This window comes from Nomascus leucogenys, chromosome 15, assembly GCF_006542625.1.
Source record: "Nomascus leucogenys isolate Asia chromosome 15, Asia_NLE_v1, whole genome shotgun sequence".
Classification (NCBI taxonomy): domain Eukaryota; kingdom Metazoa; phylum Chordata; class Mammalia; order Primates; family Hylobatidae; genus Nomascus; species Nomascus leucogenys.
Window position 1 is genome coordinate 50,591,716 of NC_044395.1, and position 17,666 is coordinate 50,609,381.

Sequence of the window (17,666 nt, forward strand, 5' to 3'; positions counted from 1 at the left end):
ACAAAGAGCCAGAGTGATTTTTCTGAGGGAGTAGATGAAACCAGCTCAAGTTCCAAGCTATTTAATTTCTCTTTATCTTGATTTTATTTTCTATAAAATGGGTTTAATCATAATATCAGCCTCATAGAATTAGTATCAGGATTAAATGGATTAATACATGCAAATTCCTGAAATAGTTTCTGACCTTCAATAAATGTCAGCATCTGTTAAGATAATGACAGTGACTACATAGTTTAGAATTGTGTTTTTGATGTCAAAATTTCTCCTAAAGATGATAATGCATTGCTTTGTATGGTGCTTTATAGTTATAAGATACTTTTTTTTCTCTCTTTTTTTTTTCCCCCCGAGGCAGAGTCTCACTTTGTTGCCCAGGCTGGAGTGCAGTGGCACAATCTCAACTCACTTGCAACTTCCACCTCCCGGGTTCAAGCAATTTTCCCACCTCAGCCTCCCAAGTAGTTGGGACTACAGATGCATGCCACCACGCCCGGCTAATTTTTGTATTTTTAGTAGAGACAGGGTTTCACCATGTTGACCAGGCTGGTCTCGAACCCCTGAACTCAAGTTGATCGGCACACCTCAGCCTCCCAAAGTGCTGGGATTACAGGCATGAACTACCGTACTGGGCCTATAATTGCAAGATACTTTTGTATTAATTTGCTCAGTCCTCACAATAGCCCTGTGAAGTATGTAGTAGCAATGCTGGGACTCAAACCTAGAATATCTGACATCAAATTGCATCATCTCTGTCTAATGCCAGTTCATAGGGTTGATTATTGATATTTTATATTTTAATCACTTTATTATGTTATAAGCTAATTCCTCAGACTAAGACCAGTTAACCCAGCAAACTGAAAGTAACACAAATCATTTCATATCAATCTGGTAACATGATTTTTGCATTGGGTTAAGAAATTACTTGAGTTATTCTCATGTTTTCTTATGAACCTTTTTTTAAAACAGCCTGAAGAAAGAATTTGTATAGTGAGAACCTTCCTTTGGTTCTTTTTAGACTTTCTGATTGTTTCAGAACTTTTGGTCTTTCTTTTAGTAATAAAATTTAAATAATTTCCAAAGGAAAATGCCGTTATTGGATTTTAGTACTTATTTTTAATCCTAGATTTGTACTTTGAATTTCCTAGTAGGATTTTCAAAGTAGTAGTCAAAACAGTAAGTCTCGTTTATTTGAGAGAATAACGAAAAAAAGAGCCATGTAGTTCAGGTGCACCAATTCACCTGAAATGTTTATCATAAAATTTATTGGTTTTCTTGCATTTCTGTCACAACTATGTTACTCTTTCTTTGTCTTCTGAGTTGTACCTTTTTATTGGCTTATTTATAATACTAATTTTACATAAAATTTAAAAGGTAGTTTTTACCACATTAGGTGCTTAGAGTAGAAACTAATGATGTTTGGTGTGTGGTAAAAGGAAAATTAATAAAGCTCAAGGTAGTTCTTCAGGTTAGAATTCTTTACCACTTGTTTTACTTAGCCTAGAGTTAACATTTGGAAAGTTAATGTTGAGGTTTATAGTGTGAATACGTTTTTGATAAAAGGGAAAGGAGGTGGCTTGCCAGTGAAAGATGATACATTGTACATGTATATTAAAAAGGAAATTCTAGTTTGGCAAAAGGGCAGCACATAGAAAGATGCCAGATGGCCTGGTGACTAGACTGAAACCAGTCTTCTTTTGAAGGAACCTGAAGTCCTCTGGGGATGTTGTTATAGGTGAAACATACCTAGACTTACGTTATGTATTACTGGTATGCATGTTTTGGTGTTCCTGTGGCACTGCCAAAATGTAGGCTGTAAATTAGCAGAGGGTTTTCCCTGTGATAAACTCAACACTTTTTCCCATCAGGGATTTTGTGGGAGTATGTGGGCTCGTTCCCAATTGCATTGGCTTCCTCTCTTGGGGCTTAGAAGAGGCAATGTGCCCCACTCTATTGTGAACCCTTTCCAAAGTCAAACACTTAGTCTAAAAGCAGTGAGTGTATATGTAAGTCAAGATTTTTCTAATTGCTTTAATCCTGTAGATCACTGGGTAGAATATTTCATCTGAAGTACTGGGTTTGAATCCAGAAGTTAAGTTTATAATTATAGTGCCTATCCATGGCAAGGTTGCCAGACCATTTCATGACCTGGGTGTAATGTGAAGTGTTTAGCAAAAAGCCAAATTATCTCTGTTCAATTATCCTAGGGCAACTACACTTTCCAATGCAGTCTCTTCCCTGGCAAGCACTGGTCTATCTCTGACCAAAGTGGATGAAAGGGAAAAGCAGGCAGCATTAGAGGAAGAACAGGCACGTTTGAAAGCTTTAAAGGTAAGTTTGTGCATTCTCCTTATTTGGAAAAATGAGTACAGGTGTACATTAGGTAAATGGGGCCTCTGCACAGCCTTAGAGTCTTAAATGTATAGCTACCTAATGGGCTGAAACTCAGTCTAACTTTTTGTCCTGACATAGAATTAGGTAAAACAGAATATCTGCTATCAGAACAAATTAGAAAATGCTTTTTTCAGAGGCTATACAAAGAAATCTGGTTTCTGGAATCCTTATGGTAGTTCCCTTTCTTAACAGGAACAGCGCCTAAAAGAACTTGCAAAGAAACCTCATACCTCTTTAACAACTGCAGCCTCTCCTGTATCCACCTCAGCAGGAGGGATAATGACTGCACCAGCCATTGACATATTTTCTACCCCTAGTTCTTCTAACAGGTAGGAGTAGAAGTTAAGGTTACCTTTGAATATGTAGGTTCAAAGACTTCTAATAGAAATTTTGTAGAACTTTTCAGGTTTACTTTTATTTATGCTTTTATAATCTATTCACGCAAAGAGGTGGCGATAAATGGTAATATTGGTATAATACCTAAAGGTAAAGTGATGAGTTTATATTTTACGTATTTAGGAAATGGAAGATAGTTAAATCACTGATTTATACTAATAGGAATATAGCTGTTATCTCTGGGCCAACTTTTCATTGTGTAAAAATTATGATTAAACACATTTATGAGGCATCTAATGGTTCAAGACCCTTTATAGCTCTTTGACATATGAGTATGATATATATTTCAAAATACCATCTCATTAGATATTAAACATCTGTCATATCTGTTTCCTGGTTTTAAACTCTGTAATCTGGAACACAATGACAGAGTTTAGTTGCCAGGTTTCTTGGTATTGAAGCCTACCAGACTAACTTTAATAATCTTGTTGTCTAATTTAAGCTACTTAACATGGAAATATAATATTGCCGGGTAAAGTAAAATAATTGGCATTTTCTGAACCTCGGAGTGGCTTAAAGTAGTTTAAAAGTCAGATTCTGGTTTGAATCCTGGCTCTGTTAGTTCTTAACTTTTTTTGAGAAACCTTGTTTTCAAATGAGATTATGGTTCTCAACTTTAACATCAGAAATATTTGGAGAGTTTATTAAACTACAGATATCTGAGTCCCAATCCTAGAGTTCTGATTCAATAGGTGGGGCTTGGGGCCCAAGAATTTTTGTTTTTAAGATGCTCCCACGTGACTAGGTTTTAGCACAGTGCATTATTAGCACATGTTAAATGTTCCATAGAGAGTGGTGAGTTTTTTCCTTTCACTTTATTGCTGCTGTTTATTAACTCATCGTTAAAAGCTCATCTGCCTGCCTACTGAGTCCTAATAGCTGAGTCTAATAGCTCAGTTTAAGTTTTACTACGTGAACTGCTTGCTGTATGCATGCTCAGTTGCTACCTGCTTCCTAAAATCTTAGTCGGTGTTTGTTGAATTTAGTTCTTTTTTTTTCTTTCAGCTTTATGATTTGTTTGCTCATGTATGCTACCTTCTTTAATCCCCAGTTAAGTAACATTGACCCCATTAAGGGGCAAGTTCTCAACATGGAGATCTTGAGAAGAAGTCTGTCCTAGGAGAGATAAGTGAAAAGAATGTTCACTGTTCAAGGCTGAAACAAATTATTGGATAAAGAACTAATTTCACTATGTTTTATGTCACATACTAAAAATATTCACCTTTTTAATAGTAATTAAGGGCAAATCTTACAGCCCATTTACAGAATTATTATTGTATATTCTATATGTTCCCCAAGGCACTAAATGCATTTATATCTACTATCTACTCAACTGTTGTACATCTGAAAGACATGTCTTCAAAACTTATTTATAAAAACACAGAAGGAATAAATTCTAGTGTCTGATAGCACAGTAGAATTACTAATTAATAATAATTGTATTATCTATATCAAAGTAGCTAGAAGATTTAGAATGTTCTCAACACAGAGAAATGATGAATGTTTGAGGTGTGATAGATGTCCTGATAATTACATGGTATGCATGTATCACAATATCACATGTATCCCATAAATATGTACAATTATTGTATATCCATTTAAAAAGAAAAACATTCTGTTTTGGAGAATATATAAGTTAAACATTAGGAGCTGGGTGTGGTGGCGTGTGCCTGTTGTCCCAGCTACTCAGGAGGTTGAGGCAGGAGGAAGGCCTGAGCCCAGCCATACAGCGCTAGCCTGGGCAACATCTCTTTGTCTCATTGTCTGTCTCTCTCTCATTCTCTCTCTCTCTTTTGAGATAGTGTCTTACTCTGTCACCCAGGCTGGAGTGCGGTGGCACAGTCATGGCTCACTGCAGCCTCAACCTCCTGGGCTCAAGCATTCCCTCTGCCTTAGCTTCCTGAGTAGCTGGGACTACAGGCGCACTCCACAATGCCCAGCTATTTTTCGTATTTTTTCGCCATTTTGCCCAAGCTGATCTTGAACTTTTGAACTCAAGCAGTCCACATGCCTCAGCCTTCCAAAGTGCTGGGATTACAGGCATGAGCCACACTACACCCAGCCTCCAGACCCCTTCTCTTAAAAAAATTATCTGTACTGTGTTTGAATTCTTAGACACTCTGGGGTTATGTTTTGAGTTGTTCATTAAAATCACATAGAAGTCGGCTGGGCATGGTGGCTCATGCCTGTAATCCCAGCACTTTGGGAGGCTCAGGTGGGTGGATCATCTGAGGTCAGGAGTTCGAGGCCAGCCTGGGCTGTGTGGTGAAACCCTGTCTCTACTAAAGGACAAAAATTAGCCAAGCATGGTGGCATGCGCCTGTAATCTCAGCTACTTGGGAGGCTAAGGCATGCGAATCGCTGTAACCCAGGAGGTGGAGGTTGCATTGAGCCAAGATTACATCACTGCACTCCAGCCTGGACAACAGAGTGAGACTCTTGTCTCAAAAAAAACAAAACAACAAAAAAAGAGGCTGAGCTCAGTGGCTCACGCCTGTAATCCCAGCACTCTGGGAGGCCAAGGCAGGCGGATCACCTGAGGTCAAGAGTTTGAGACCAGCCTGGCCAACATGATGAAACCCTGTCTCTACTAAAAATACAAAAATTAGCCAGATGCGATACTGTGCACCTGTAGTCCCAGCTGCTTGGGAGGCTAAGGCAGGAGAATCACTTGAACCTGGGAGGCGGAGGTTACAGGGAGCCAAGATCACGCTGCTGCACTCCATCCTGGGCAACAGAGCGAGACTCTGTCTCAAAAAAAAGAAGAAAGAAATATATCATGTAAATAGTGTGTTGTGTGATGGGGTGGCTCTATTCATAAATGCATGTAAAATTTTTTCCCTGTATCATTGATACATAGTTTGGATACTGAGGCACTAGAAGTGAGGTTAATGAGTATTTTACTTTGTAGTGTATTGCAAATGCGATTCAAGTTCTGTGAATATTAAAAGTAAGAAAAGAGTTTTATTAAAAATATTAAAATTGCTATGATATTTTGTATTTTAGAATCTTGTTGTTTAGGTTCATTTTAATAAGGAAATTAGTTTTTTCCAGGGGAAGACACTCATCCTTTTCAGAAGAGCTACTGTTCTTTGAATCCTGTATAAACTTAAGATATGATATTAGATTATTTTTCCAAGCCTCCTTAGAAATATGCTGTTATATGAAGAAACTGTTCCTCTTTTGAGATTTATATTAATGAGACTTTTCTCCCTTGTTTTTAATGTTTTTATCTGCGGTGGGTGGAGAAGGTGACACTGAAGTAGCAAAGTTTTTCTGTTAAATAAAACACGTTTCCAAAATATCTTTCTAGCACATCAAAGCTGCCCAATGATCTGCTTGATTTGCAGCAGCCAACTTTTCACCCATCTGTACATCCTATGTCAACTGCTTCTCAGGTAGCAAGTACATGGGGAGGTAAGCATTGATGAATTCTATTTTAGATGTTACATGCATCTCTCCTCCTCATTCTGTGGTGTTTTACTTATTTGTAGTTTTTTATTACACTTAATACATGAGAACTTGATAAGTATTAAAATGGCAATGAAGCAGTTTTATCCCTTGAAGGTATGTTCATTTATTATAAATAATTTAGGAATTTATGTTCACTTAAATTATGAAATGACATTTAATAAAGATAAAACTAAATGTAAGAGGAAGGACCAAGTGTATTTTTAAGTATGAGATTTTTCTTTTAATGTTGAATTTTTATTCCATAACCAGAAAATGCATAGTGGTTATTTTGATTTTGGTGTAGATTTTTGGTTTTTTAACTTTTGGGGAAATAACTTATTTTTGTGTTAAGTATATAATATAGTTCTAATAAAACTCAGATGGTATTATCACACAGGAACTATGTTGTGACCATAATTGTCTTGACCAGCTTTATGGTCAAGACATAAATGTTTTAAATGTTTTTTTAATTAAGACCTGAAAGATTTTGCTAGTCAAAGAATTTTCCCCTTGTACCAATAGGAATGTTTGCTGCCCTTAAGCAGTTCTGAAGTGATAGGCTTATCTGTCATAGCAAGATTAATTAATTATTCTAATGAGTTTTTACAGTATATAAACAAAGCTTTTTTCATTTTATTTTAATGATTTGAATTTAAGAACATTTTAAATTATTTTTTTGAAGGAACTATATCCTAGAAAGTAAGCTCTGTGAAGGCAGGTTTTAAAATATTTTGTTCTGACAAGTAGTTTGTAAATGTTTGTTGAATAAGGTGGGGCACAGAGCAGATAGTAAAACCCTAAAACACTAGATTTCAGGCTAATTTTGTGAGCCTGAACTTGATTTAAAAAACTAATTGACTTTGAAGGCTAGTTTAATTTAGCTAAATCTTAAGATCTGCGAGTAATTCCTAAAAATGACAAGATATTTATAGTTTAAAGTTAAGTATTTTAGAATTATTTCAGAATGAACTACAGATAGTAAATTAAGATTAAGAAAGGAGTTTCTTAATATCCTAATGGTATGTTCTGATTTTTGGATTCTTAATTATTTTCTGTCTTATTGTGAATTGCTTTGGAAAAGGTTAGTAGAATTAACATGACCATTTAAGCAGTTTCAACTTATTTCCTTTTTTAAAAAAATGTAGTAGTCTTTTTAAAACTAAGGCTGAGTTGTTTTTCTAAATAGACTAAAAATTTTATAGAAGGCCAAATAAAAATATATTAAACATTTCAAAGAAGCTGAACTGCAATTCCTGTTTTGTCTGGACACCATGTACGACTAAAAATGACAAGTTGAAGTTTCTACTTGAAATTGTTAAAGTCACATATGAAAGCAGATAGACTATTACTGTGGGAGAACAATTCTAAGTAATTTCAGTCTGTAAGAATTGTTCTGTGTCCTGTTAGAAGACAATATTCCATCAAAGTCTCTGTGACAGACTGCGATATATTGGAATACATTTAATCATGTTTTACTTTTCTATTTTCGGTTATTTTGCTTTGTATGCTGTTTCTGTACAAATTTCCCCCATATTAAGTCCTATAATTTAATCAGAATTAAATCCTGTCTTGATTTTCATATAAGGATATTTGGCTTCTGAGTTGGTGATCAACAAGGTTTTGACTTCTGCACGATACTGAAGAGTATTTTAAGCCAAGAATGTTCTAATTCAAGTCAGTACTCATATCCAGGACAATCAGATTGATACTTTTTTTCATTTTTAAAATTAAAGTTAGACTAAACTAACTTAAAGTTAGACTGAAATAAATCTCATATAAGGCCAGGTGCGATGGCATACACCTGTAGTCCCAGTACTTTGGGAAGCCAAGGCGGGCAGATCACACGAGGACAGGAGTTCCAGACCAGCCTCGCCAACATGGCAAAACCCTGTCTCTACTAAAAATACAAAAATTAGCCAGGTGTGGTGGTGCACATCCGTAATCCCAGCTTTTCGGGAGGCCGAGGCATGAGAATCACTTGAACCCGGGAAGTGGAGATTGCAGTGAGCCGAGATTTGTGCCACCACACTCTAGCCTGGGAGACAGAGTGAGACTCTTGTCTCAAAAGAAAAGAAAAGAAATCTCACGTATGAGAAGCTTAGATCATAACATTAAATGCTTAAGGTATTTTGAAGTGAACTATTTACTTGAACACTTAAATATGTAACATTTGACATATGATGCTGCTCTTATAGTATATGACAAAGCAAAGGTATGATTTTTTTCATAATCCCCAAATCTTGTACTGTTCTTTTACTGGCTTTTATTAGCTAAAAATGAATGCCAATAACAAACATGGTATTCAATTTAGTTCTTATAAACACCACAGAAATGATGTGCATTCCTAGTCATAGATTAGTGATAAGATAAAGGAAAGAAAAGTTTATATGTATATATGAAAGACATTTAAGATTCCACCTTTTGGTAGAATGAAAATGAGAGAACACAAGCTCTCTTGTTGGCCTCGCTGTATTATTAATGAGCTTTGACTTTTTCAAGAAATGTTGTGGAGTGTAAAGCAGTTGGTATTGAATACTAATATCTGAGAAGACCTAGGTTTTCATCACCCTGAAAATTTTGGATGATAGCAAACGTTGAATTTTTATATCTAAAAATAGTCAATATTATCAGTTTGGTACACTGTTGAGTATTTGAAGCAAGATTTCAGAGTTTAGGTGTCGTAGAATTATCCATTCTGAAGTTTAATTTGCTTTACTTTTAGCTGGCATGAAACACAAAACACTTGAAAAAAATTTGATTATCTGGGCAGGTGTGGTGGCTCATACCTGTAATTGCAATACTTTAGGAGACCAAGGCAGGAGGATTGCATGAGCCCAGGAGTTTGAGACCAGCCTGGGCAACATAGCAAGACCTTGTCTCTACCATGTTTAAAAAACAAATCAGTTTACTGTGTGTGAATGTAGGTATCAGTTGTTTAGGACTTAAAGGCGATAATATGACTGTGGTGCAATTTTAGTCCTTGTTTTAACTTTTTTTGGATTTTTTTTAATGACTCTAGTGTAGCATAAAATTACACTTTTGGGCCAGGTGTGAGGTAGCTCACACCTGTAATCCCAGCACTTTGGGAGGTTGAGGGGGTGGATCACTTGAGGTCAGGAATTTGAGACCAGCCTGGCCAACATGGTGATACCCTCTCTCTACAAAAAATATAAAAATTAGCTGGGTGTAGTGGTGTGCATCTGTAATCCCAGCTACTTGGGAAGCTGAGGCACGAGAGTCACTTGAACCTGAGAGGCAGAGGTTGCAGTGAGCCAAGATCATGCCCCTGCATTCCAGCCTGGGCGATGGAGCAAACCTCTGTCTCAAAAAAACGAAAAAATTAAACTTGAATGAATAATGAAAAAAAATGGACAAAACTATATTTAAAAATTTTAGACTGGGTGCAGTGGCTCACACTTGTAATCCCAGCAGTTTGGGAGCTGAGGCAGGCAGATTATTTGAGCCCAGGAGTTAGAGACTAGCCTGGGCAACATGGCAAGACCTTGCCTCTACAAAAAAATCAGAAAATTAGCCAGGCATAGTGCCATACACCTGTGGTCCCAGCTACTCAGAAGGCTAAAGTGGGGGGAGTGCTTGAGCACCGAAGGGTCGAGGCTGCAGTAAGCTATGATTATGCCATTGCATTCCAACCTGGGCAACAGAGCAAGACTCTTATCTTAAAAAAAGAAAAAAACTTTAAGGGATTTCGAATTGCCAGTTTAATAGGTTAACTTGAAATAGCTGGAGCATTATTATTATACCTTAATGAATTAGTTTTTATTATTATAGTATAATGTCCATTAATAGATTAACATCTTGTAGATTACCTGTAGTGTTTTGTCAAGTAGATTAGGAACTGGTTTTCCTTATCTGATTGATATAATTATGAATGCATTTGCACATATTTCTGAATATTCTTCTCTGAGGTGTTTCACATAATAGGAAGTGATTGAAATTAGGTGCTAGATAAAACATATCTGTCAGTAGAACAGCGGATAACTGGTAACCTTTCCTGAACGTGTGTTTTCTCATAAACCAATGGATCTGTTACAGAAATAATGTGTCTTTAAAAAATGACTTATTTCATGGCTTTTTTTTGCATGAAGAACAGAGATATTTTACTTACTTGTCTGACAAAATATAATGTACTTTTAAAACTCTATGCAGCTGTTAACATCATGTATTTAAAAACAGAGCATTCGGCCGTGTGTGGTGGCTCATGCCTGTAATGCCAGCACTTTAGGGAGGCCAAGGTGGGTGGATCACCTGAGGTCAGGAGTTCAAGGCCAGCCTGGCCAACATGGTGAAACCCCGTCTCTACTAAAAATAGAAAAATGATCTGAGCATGGTGGCACGCGCCTGTAATCCCAGCTACTCGGGAGGCTGAGGCAGGAGAATTGCTTGAACCCAGGAGGCGGAGGTTGCAATGAGTTGAGATCACGCCATTGCCCTCCATCGTAGATGACACAGCGAGACTCTGTCTCAAAAAAAAAAAAAAAAAAAAAAAAACCCAGAACTTTCAGTCTAACTGGCCAACTTTAAGCTTAATGCAACTCCTTTCTTATGCAAGAAGAAGCTAGAGTGGCCATCAGTATATATATTAGCTAAAAATATGTATATATTTTTAGTACTAAAAACCAATGTCCTTGGTGGCTCATGCCTGTAATCCCAGCACTTTGGGAGGCCAAGGCAGGAGGATCGCTTGAGTCCAGGCAGGGGTTCAAGACTAGCATTGGTACCGTAGCATCTCTACAAAAATTAAATTAGCCAGGCATGGTGGCACGCGCCTGTAGTCTCAGCTACTCGGGAGGCTACGGTGGGAGGATCACTTGAGCCCAGGAGTTTGAGGCTACAGTGAGCTATGATTGTACCACTGCAGTCTGCCTGGGCAACAGAGCAAGACCCACTCTCAGAAAGAACAAAACAAAAAAACCCACCGCATCCCCCTGCAACTTCTTGTAACTATTTTCTACTTTTTATTTCTGAATTACTGTTTTCTGATTCTTTTTTCCCAGTGTTCCATTTATTGGGGGTGGAATGATGGGAAAGATTTCGAGTTTGAGTGGCATAATCAGCATATTTTGATAGATTTGTAGGACTTTTTTTTTTCAGTGTGAATTGATGTTCCATAAGAATACTATTATAGAAAAGTTCTTACTACAGAAAAAGTTGTATTAAAAAGATGTGTTACTTTTAAAATCATAACCTGAGTATTTTCTTGATTTTTTTTTTCCTTTTTCAAACAGTTGTATTTGAGCTTGTAGAATGCTTGCCTTGAATTTTTTGACTTTAAAGGAAGTGTGCCTATATCATAGTAAATGAGCTGGTCCTTAGGCCACTGTTGCCTTCTAAATGTTCAATCATACAATCTTAAGCGTAAAATAGAGTACCTAGTACTATGAAGATACCACAGTATATTTCAGCGAAGGTCAAGAACTAAACTAGAACAGACAAGAAGATTCTACTGTTTAGAATTACAGGAGTATCCTCTTATTTTTAATTATGTTACAAAGAAAAAATTATGATACTATTTTTGCTTTTTATTTTTTCTTTCCCCATTTAGTTAACTCTTTAAATCTTGAGAAGTAAGGAAAAATAGATTTCAGTCATTAGAATGATAATTATTTTGAATAAGGTATCAGTATAATAATTATCTGACTCTAGAATAACTTTAGATAAAGGATTTGATGTAGTACATATTTATGTCATTCTAGTAGGCAAACAACACTTTCGTTGTTCCTTTAGCAAATCATTTAAAGACTAAAGCTCTTAGATAGACATTCAGAGCTGTTCCCAGTCTATTAAGTGGACATTCTTTCATCTCTGTTCTTAATTATCTAAAATTCTTTCCCCCCATCCTTAGATGTTTTTCATCATCTTTATTTTTTATTTTGCGTCTATGCCAGAATTATCTGCACGTGCCAAAAACAACTTCTTAGCCCTAATGTGTCATTACCCTCTTTTTTTCTTTGAAAGCTTACTCACGACACACATCCCAATTGTCGATATCAACTATTCAAGTAAACACAGCTATACCACCACAACCAACACACTCACCTAGGACAGGGAAGATTGGTGCAGGATGGGTGGCTCTTTATAGAAACATCTTGGTTATTATTCTCTTTTTTAACTGTCTGACTGTTGGCTTTCTGGTGTTAACAAATAAAATGATTTTTTCTAAGGATTCATTTAAAAATATGTTAAATGCAATTCTTCTATCTTGATAATTAGGTATTTTTTGTTTTTGATAATTTAGATATTTAAGGTTAATAAACAATAATATAGTTACTACTTTTCACTTTGCATCTTTTGACTAATTACAATACTAATTTATTTACTTCCTTTCTTCATTTTGCTGTAATACATTTGGACCGCACAGATCCTTTCTCTGCTACTGTAGATGCTGTTGATGATGCCATTCCAAGCTTAAATCCTTTCCTCACAAAAAGTAGTGGTGATGTTCACCTTTCCATTTCTTCAGATGTATCCACTTTTACTACTAGGACACCTACTCATGAAATGTTTGTTGGTAAAGTACCATTTAACCTTTTTTTCCAATCAATGTTTATACTGCCTAACTATATTTTACGTGTCCATGAATTACTTTAAAAGCACTACAATAATTACTTCAGATTTTAATATCAAATTCTAAAACTAACCAGCAATAATGTAGTGAGGTTTTTAAGTTGACACTAGTATCCCAATTTTATTTATACAAACTTTTAGGAAAATTTCTCTTGATGTTGAACTTTTTTTTTTTTTTTTTTAGTGTTTGGTTCTCTGTCGTGTTATAGTGCAGCACTCTAGCTGTCTAGTATCACATGCAGCTTCCTGTTTTAGTTTGGAGAACTGGTTGAAAAGTAACATCTCTTAAACTTACATGTTTATATGTGATTATATTTTTCTCTTTGTGCTTGGGAGAGAGAGTGGTTCATCACTCTTAGCAGCTATCTTCAATATTTTATTTCTCTTTTAACTGTTGCACGTCACAGTTTTATATTGTCCGAAATCTATGCATATCTTTTATCCCATTCTGAAGGATTTCACTTTATTGATAGTATGGAGATAAAAGTAGGAAGTATGTGTTTCATTTTAAATAGTAAAGCAGAAACGAAACTTGACTTGGATATCCTGTAATTACAGTATAAAAAGGCAGAATTTCACACTGAGGTTATATAGGGAATAGTAAGTTTTAAAGTATATACTGAAGCTGAAATATATGTTTTTGAATTCTGCTGAAAAAGATGCTAACCCTGCTCCCCCCCAGCCCCAAAGATGATGAAATTTCTTTTGTTCAGTTCAGAGAAACAGCTTACGGTGATGTGAATTTAAATATTTGATTAAAACAGCATGCAGAAAGTCATCAGTATACCCTCAACAAATCATGTCACCACATTCTAAATATTCTGTTAGATATATATGAGGGAGAGGAAGGAAGAGAAGGAAGAATTAACTAGAAAGCAAGTTAGTAGAAGAAGATTAGACAAAGTTCCAAGTCAGGTGTTCTAAAAATATGACTAGTCTAATAACTTAAAACACATACATATCCAAAGTGTGATAATTCATTGCAGTAATTCCTTCATGTCATTTTGATGCAAAGTTGCCAACCCTTACTCTATGGGATTAAGAACAATCCAGAAAAATCAGAATAGCTATGTATCTAGACAGCCTCTGACCTCGACAGAGGGAAGACGTTTATCTGATACAATGATCAGTGTAATAGGTAGCTTGTCCTCATTGAAGCTTCAAGAACACTGAATTGTACGTAAAGGAGAGTTGTGGTCTTAACTATGCTGCATATGTGAGTGTCTGTGAAAGTGTCTAGGCTTTCTTTCTTAGCTGTAAAACCACACATTAGAGGACAGGATAGTGTTGGCTAAAAAGCCAACTGCCTAATATTTCTTTTCTAATGAGATACAGTGTTGGGTTTTTCTTTTTAATTTATGCAAACAGAATATGTTTTTTTAATACTTCATGGAGCCTTAAGTTCTTTTTTTGGTAAGATGTAATTTGAAGAATGCCAAGTGCTTGGGCTCCCCCATTTTTTGTTCTTCTTAATTACCCATCCCATTCATAACTGTTCCTCCTCTTCTCTTTTTTCTTTCTCTTCTTCCTCTTATTCCTCGCCTGCCTCTGTAGCTGCTTCCCTGATTCTTTCCTTCCCTCTTCCCCTCTTTTTCTGCCTTTCCTTACTCCTTTCCTGCCTTCCTGCCTTGTATGCCTTGTCAGAATTTTTTGTGTCACTTAAGTTTATCCTAATACTACCTTTATGTGCCTTGTTTCTTCTACTGTAGCCAGCTCATTTGGAGCTAGATAACAGTATCTTTACAACTTATTTATGCAGGAAGGATTTTTTTTTCTTAAAATGAGTTTTTATAAACTTGGTAAGAAAAAATATACTTACTTGCTTTCAGAGAACACACTAGTTTTTGCCTAACTTCATTTGCCTTAATTAAACACTTGGTTTTATGAATAGATGCTTATCATCATCTTACTTTACTCAAGACCTTAAAGTTTCAGAAGCATAAAAACGTTTTAATATTACAAGTTTATGGAATCTGAAGTTTTGTATTATCTATGTCTTTCCACATATATTCAAGGCCAGTGTGGTAGCAATAAAACCTCAAAGTCCAGCTGACAGTTTCTGTGTGCATAGTAGTTATTACTGTAGTTAAGTTGGCATTAAAAAGAATGTTTGACACAACTAAAGAATTGAGGCTCTTGATCACAAGAATTGGACGGGACTAAATGTATTTTAAAATGGAATTTATTAGGGCATTTGATGGTATATGCTTGGAGCTTAGTGAACTTCGGTTTGAATTCTAGTTCTGCTTCATGAACTTGACTTTAAGCAAGTATTTAACCTTTTTAAGGATATGCAAGTTGGGATAATAGTGTCTTGCAGGATTGTCATGAAGTTTACATACACTTTGCTAGGTATATAAAAGTATGAAAATGACTACTACTAAAAACCATCTTGGGAGCTGAGTACAGTAGCTGGTACCCATAATTCCAGCTAATTAGAAGCTGAGGCAGGAGGATGTCTTGAGGCCAGGAGTTTGAGGCCAGCCTGGGCAACATGCAAGACTCCATCTCTCAAAAAATTTAAAGAATTTAAAATTTTTGTATATGTGGACCACATCATAATTAGAATGTACTTCTTACCTAAATTATTATGTAGTCATCAGCTAAAATCTTAAACATTGATTTTTTTTCTTTATTGCTTTTAGATTTTAAAATTGCCAAGGATTATTCACTTTTTTTGGTCTAATATTAGCAATGAAAAGCTCAAGAAGTTCATAAAATTTGACTTGTTTTTAATAATAATTATAGCAATAGTAAAAAATTTCTTTTTCTACTTACTATTTTATGTAAGGTGAAATACTTGGGATTAAACTGAAAACCCTAATAGATTCTAGAATCAAACAAATGGGGGTTCGAGTCTTGGTTCTGATGCTTATTAAATCTTTGACCTTGGGTACATTATGTAATCTCTCTTTGTTTCCTCATCTGTAAAACAGGGATAATAATAACTGTCATAGGGTTTATGTGAGGTTTAAATAATACCCTGTTTATAAAGCCCTTGCATAGTGTTTAGTAGGGTTTAATAAATGGTAGTAGTTACTTTGACAAAAAAGTATGAGTCCTAATTTATTGTGAAACTACCACCAAAATCAATTAACAATCCAACCAAATTTTGTAAAAGGTGTTTGGAATGCCTTTCTGTCCCCAAAGCTTGTGGATCTTGTACTTTTCAGTTAACTTATTATTGTCCTCTTGAGATTTACCCTGCAGGCCAGTGGTTTCTAAATGATAAACTGTGGGTTGGTGCTCGTTTGTGAGAAAGTTTTCAGTGGGCCTTGGTGAAATGGAAGAGTAAGCAGGACAATGTAATGATATAAAGTTAACCTTAACTCAGAGCTCAGCGCCTGCTCTTTTTAGCATGTGCACACGCGTGTATGTGTGTGTGTATATTTCTGTAAACTTTCTCTTTTAGAATAGTGATACTAGCTGGGTCTTTTTGTTTTAAATAACTTTTAAAAATTAAGAGTTGGCAGTCCTGATAGTTTCACAAAAAGTCGATGATGTGCATTGAAATTATGATGTAGGCCGGGTGCGGTGGCTCACACTTGTAATCCCAGCACTTTGGGAGGCCGAGGCGGGCGGATCACGAGGTCAGGAGATCAAGACCACGGTGAAACCTCGTCTCTACTAAAAAATACAAAAAAATTAGCTGGGCGTGGTGGCGGGCGCCTGTAGTCCCAGCTACTCGGAGAGGCTGAGGCAGGAGAATGGCGTGAACCCGGGAGGCGGAGCTTGCAGTGAGCCGAGATTGCGCCACTGCACTCCAGCCTGGGCGACAGAGCGAGACTCCGTCTCAAGGAAAAAAAAAAAAAAAAAAAAGAAATTATGATGTAAAACTCTAACCTTGTTGGTGTATGTGTTTCAGGCATGCAGTAATTACTTAAAAGATTGTTACTTTGGAACTTTGGAAATAAACTGCTTGCTTCCCTGATAACTGTGTGACTTTAAGCAAATATTAATAGCTGATTAGCTATTGCAATTTTTTTTTTTTTTGGTTTTTAATTTTTATTTTTTTACTTTTTTTTTACTTTTTTCCTCTGTCTATAGAGGATTTTAAAACTTGAGATACAAGTTCTGGGTTACTTTATAGTGTTTCTAACCTTTTATACTTTTAGGTAATTATGTCGTAATCTCTTATATCAATCATATTCTAGAAAGCTGAGGCAAAGTAGCAGGAGAAAATAGGAATTTGATATATTGGCCTAATTTTAAATAGTTGTTCCATATATAATCTAAAAGTTAGTGACATCAGTAGCCAAGATTGTTACCAGAATGATTTAAAGAACATTATCTGTACTACTTACACTCTGAGGATAGCATGGACACATAATTAAGCATGATAGATTTTTTTCTTGAGTAGATACATTCGCTTTTTATGTAAAGAGTTGAGAGAACAACCAGGAAGCTGATGGCATAATTCTTAAACATCTTGCACACTTAAAAATATTATTAAATTGGTAAGTCTAGGATTCTCAGATCCTTTTGAATAGTCAGAAGATTTATATACTAAATTATTTCGTATTTTGATAGTGTTTTGTGTTCTCATTGTATGACCAATGTCTTTGAGTTAATAGTAGTTTAAGGGTTACGTGATTATGGACCGAGATCAAACTGGTACATTCTCTAAAAATGTGTGCGCTACAGAATAGTCATTATAGGATGTGTAAAATGCTACTTTAAAGTAGTGTCATTAGTGTGAATCAGCTTGTATGGTTCTTTGCTAATAATAAATTGTTGTTTCTGTCTTTGAGGACCTTCTTGGACATCTCACCAAATCTTGTCCTACTTTTTACAGTTTTCTTTGAGATCAGTCTCTAGTACAACATGACATCACTGTGCTTCTT

At 35.8% G+C, this 17,666-nt stretch overlaps 1 protein-coding gene across 21 annotated transcripts in view; it reads left to right on the forward strand.

The window, feature by feature from the left end:
• PICALM (phosphatidylinositol binding clathrin assembly protein) overlaps window positions 1-17,666 on the forward strand; it is a 104,722-nt gene that overhangs the window by 59,811 nt on the left and 27,245 nt on the right. For 9 of the 21 annotated variants that reach the window (XM_030794684.1, XM_030794694.1, XM_030794687.1 and 6 more), the window contains exons 10-13: window positions 2,202-2,325; window positions 2,581-2,717; window positions 6,098-6,201; window positions 12,617-12,766. In XM_030794684.1, the coding sequence (XP_030650544.1) occupies window positions 2,202-2,325; window positions 2,581-2,717; window positions 6,098-6,201; window positions 12,617-12,766 (515 nt within the window). The remainder of the gene's footprint in view (window positions 1-2,201; window positions 2,326-2,580; window positions 2,718-6,097; window positions 6,202-12,616; window positions 12,767-17,666) is intronic. The other 12 variants (XM_030794699.1, XM_030794701.1, XM_030794700.1 and 9 more) reach the window with 2 other exon arrangements.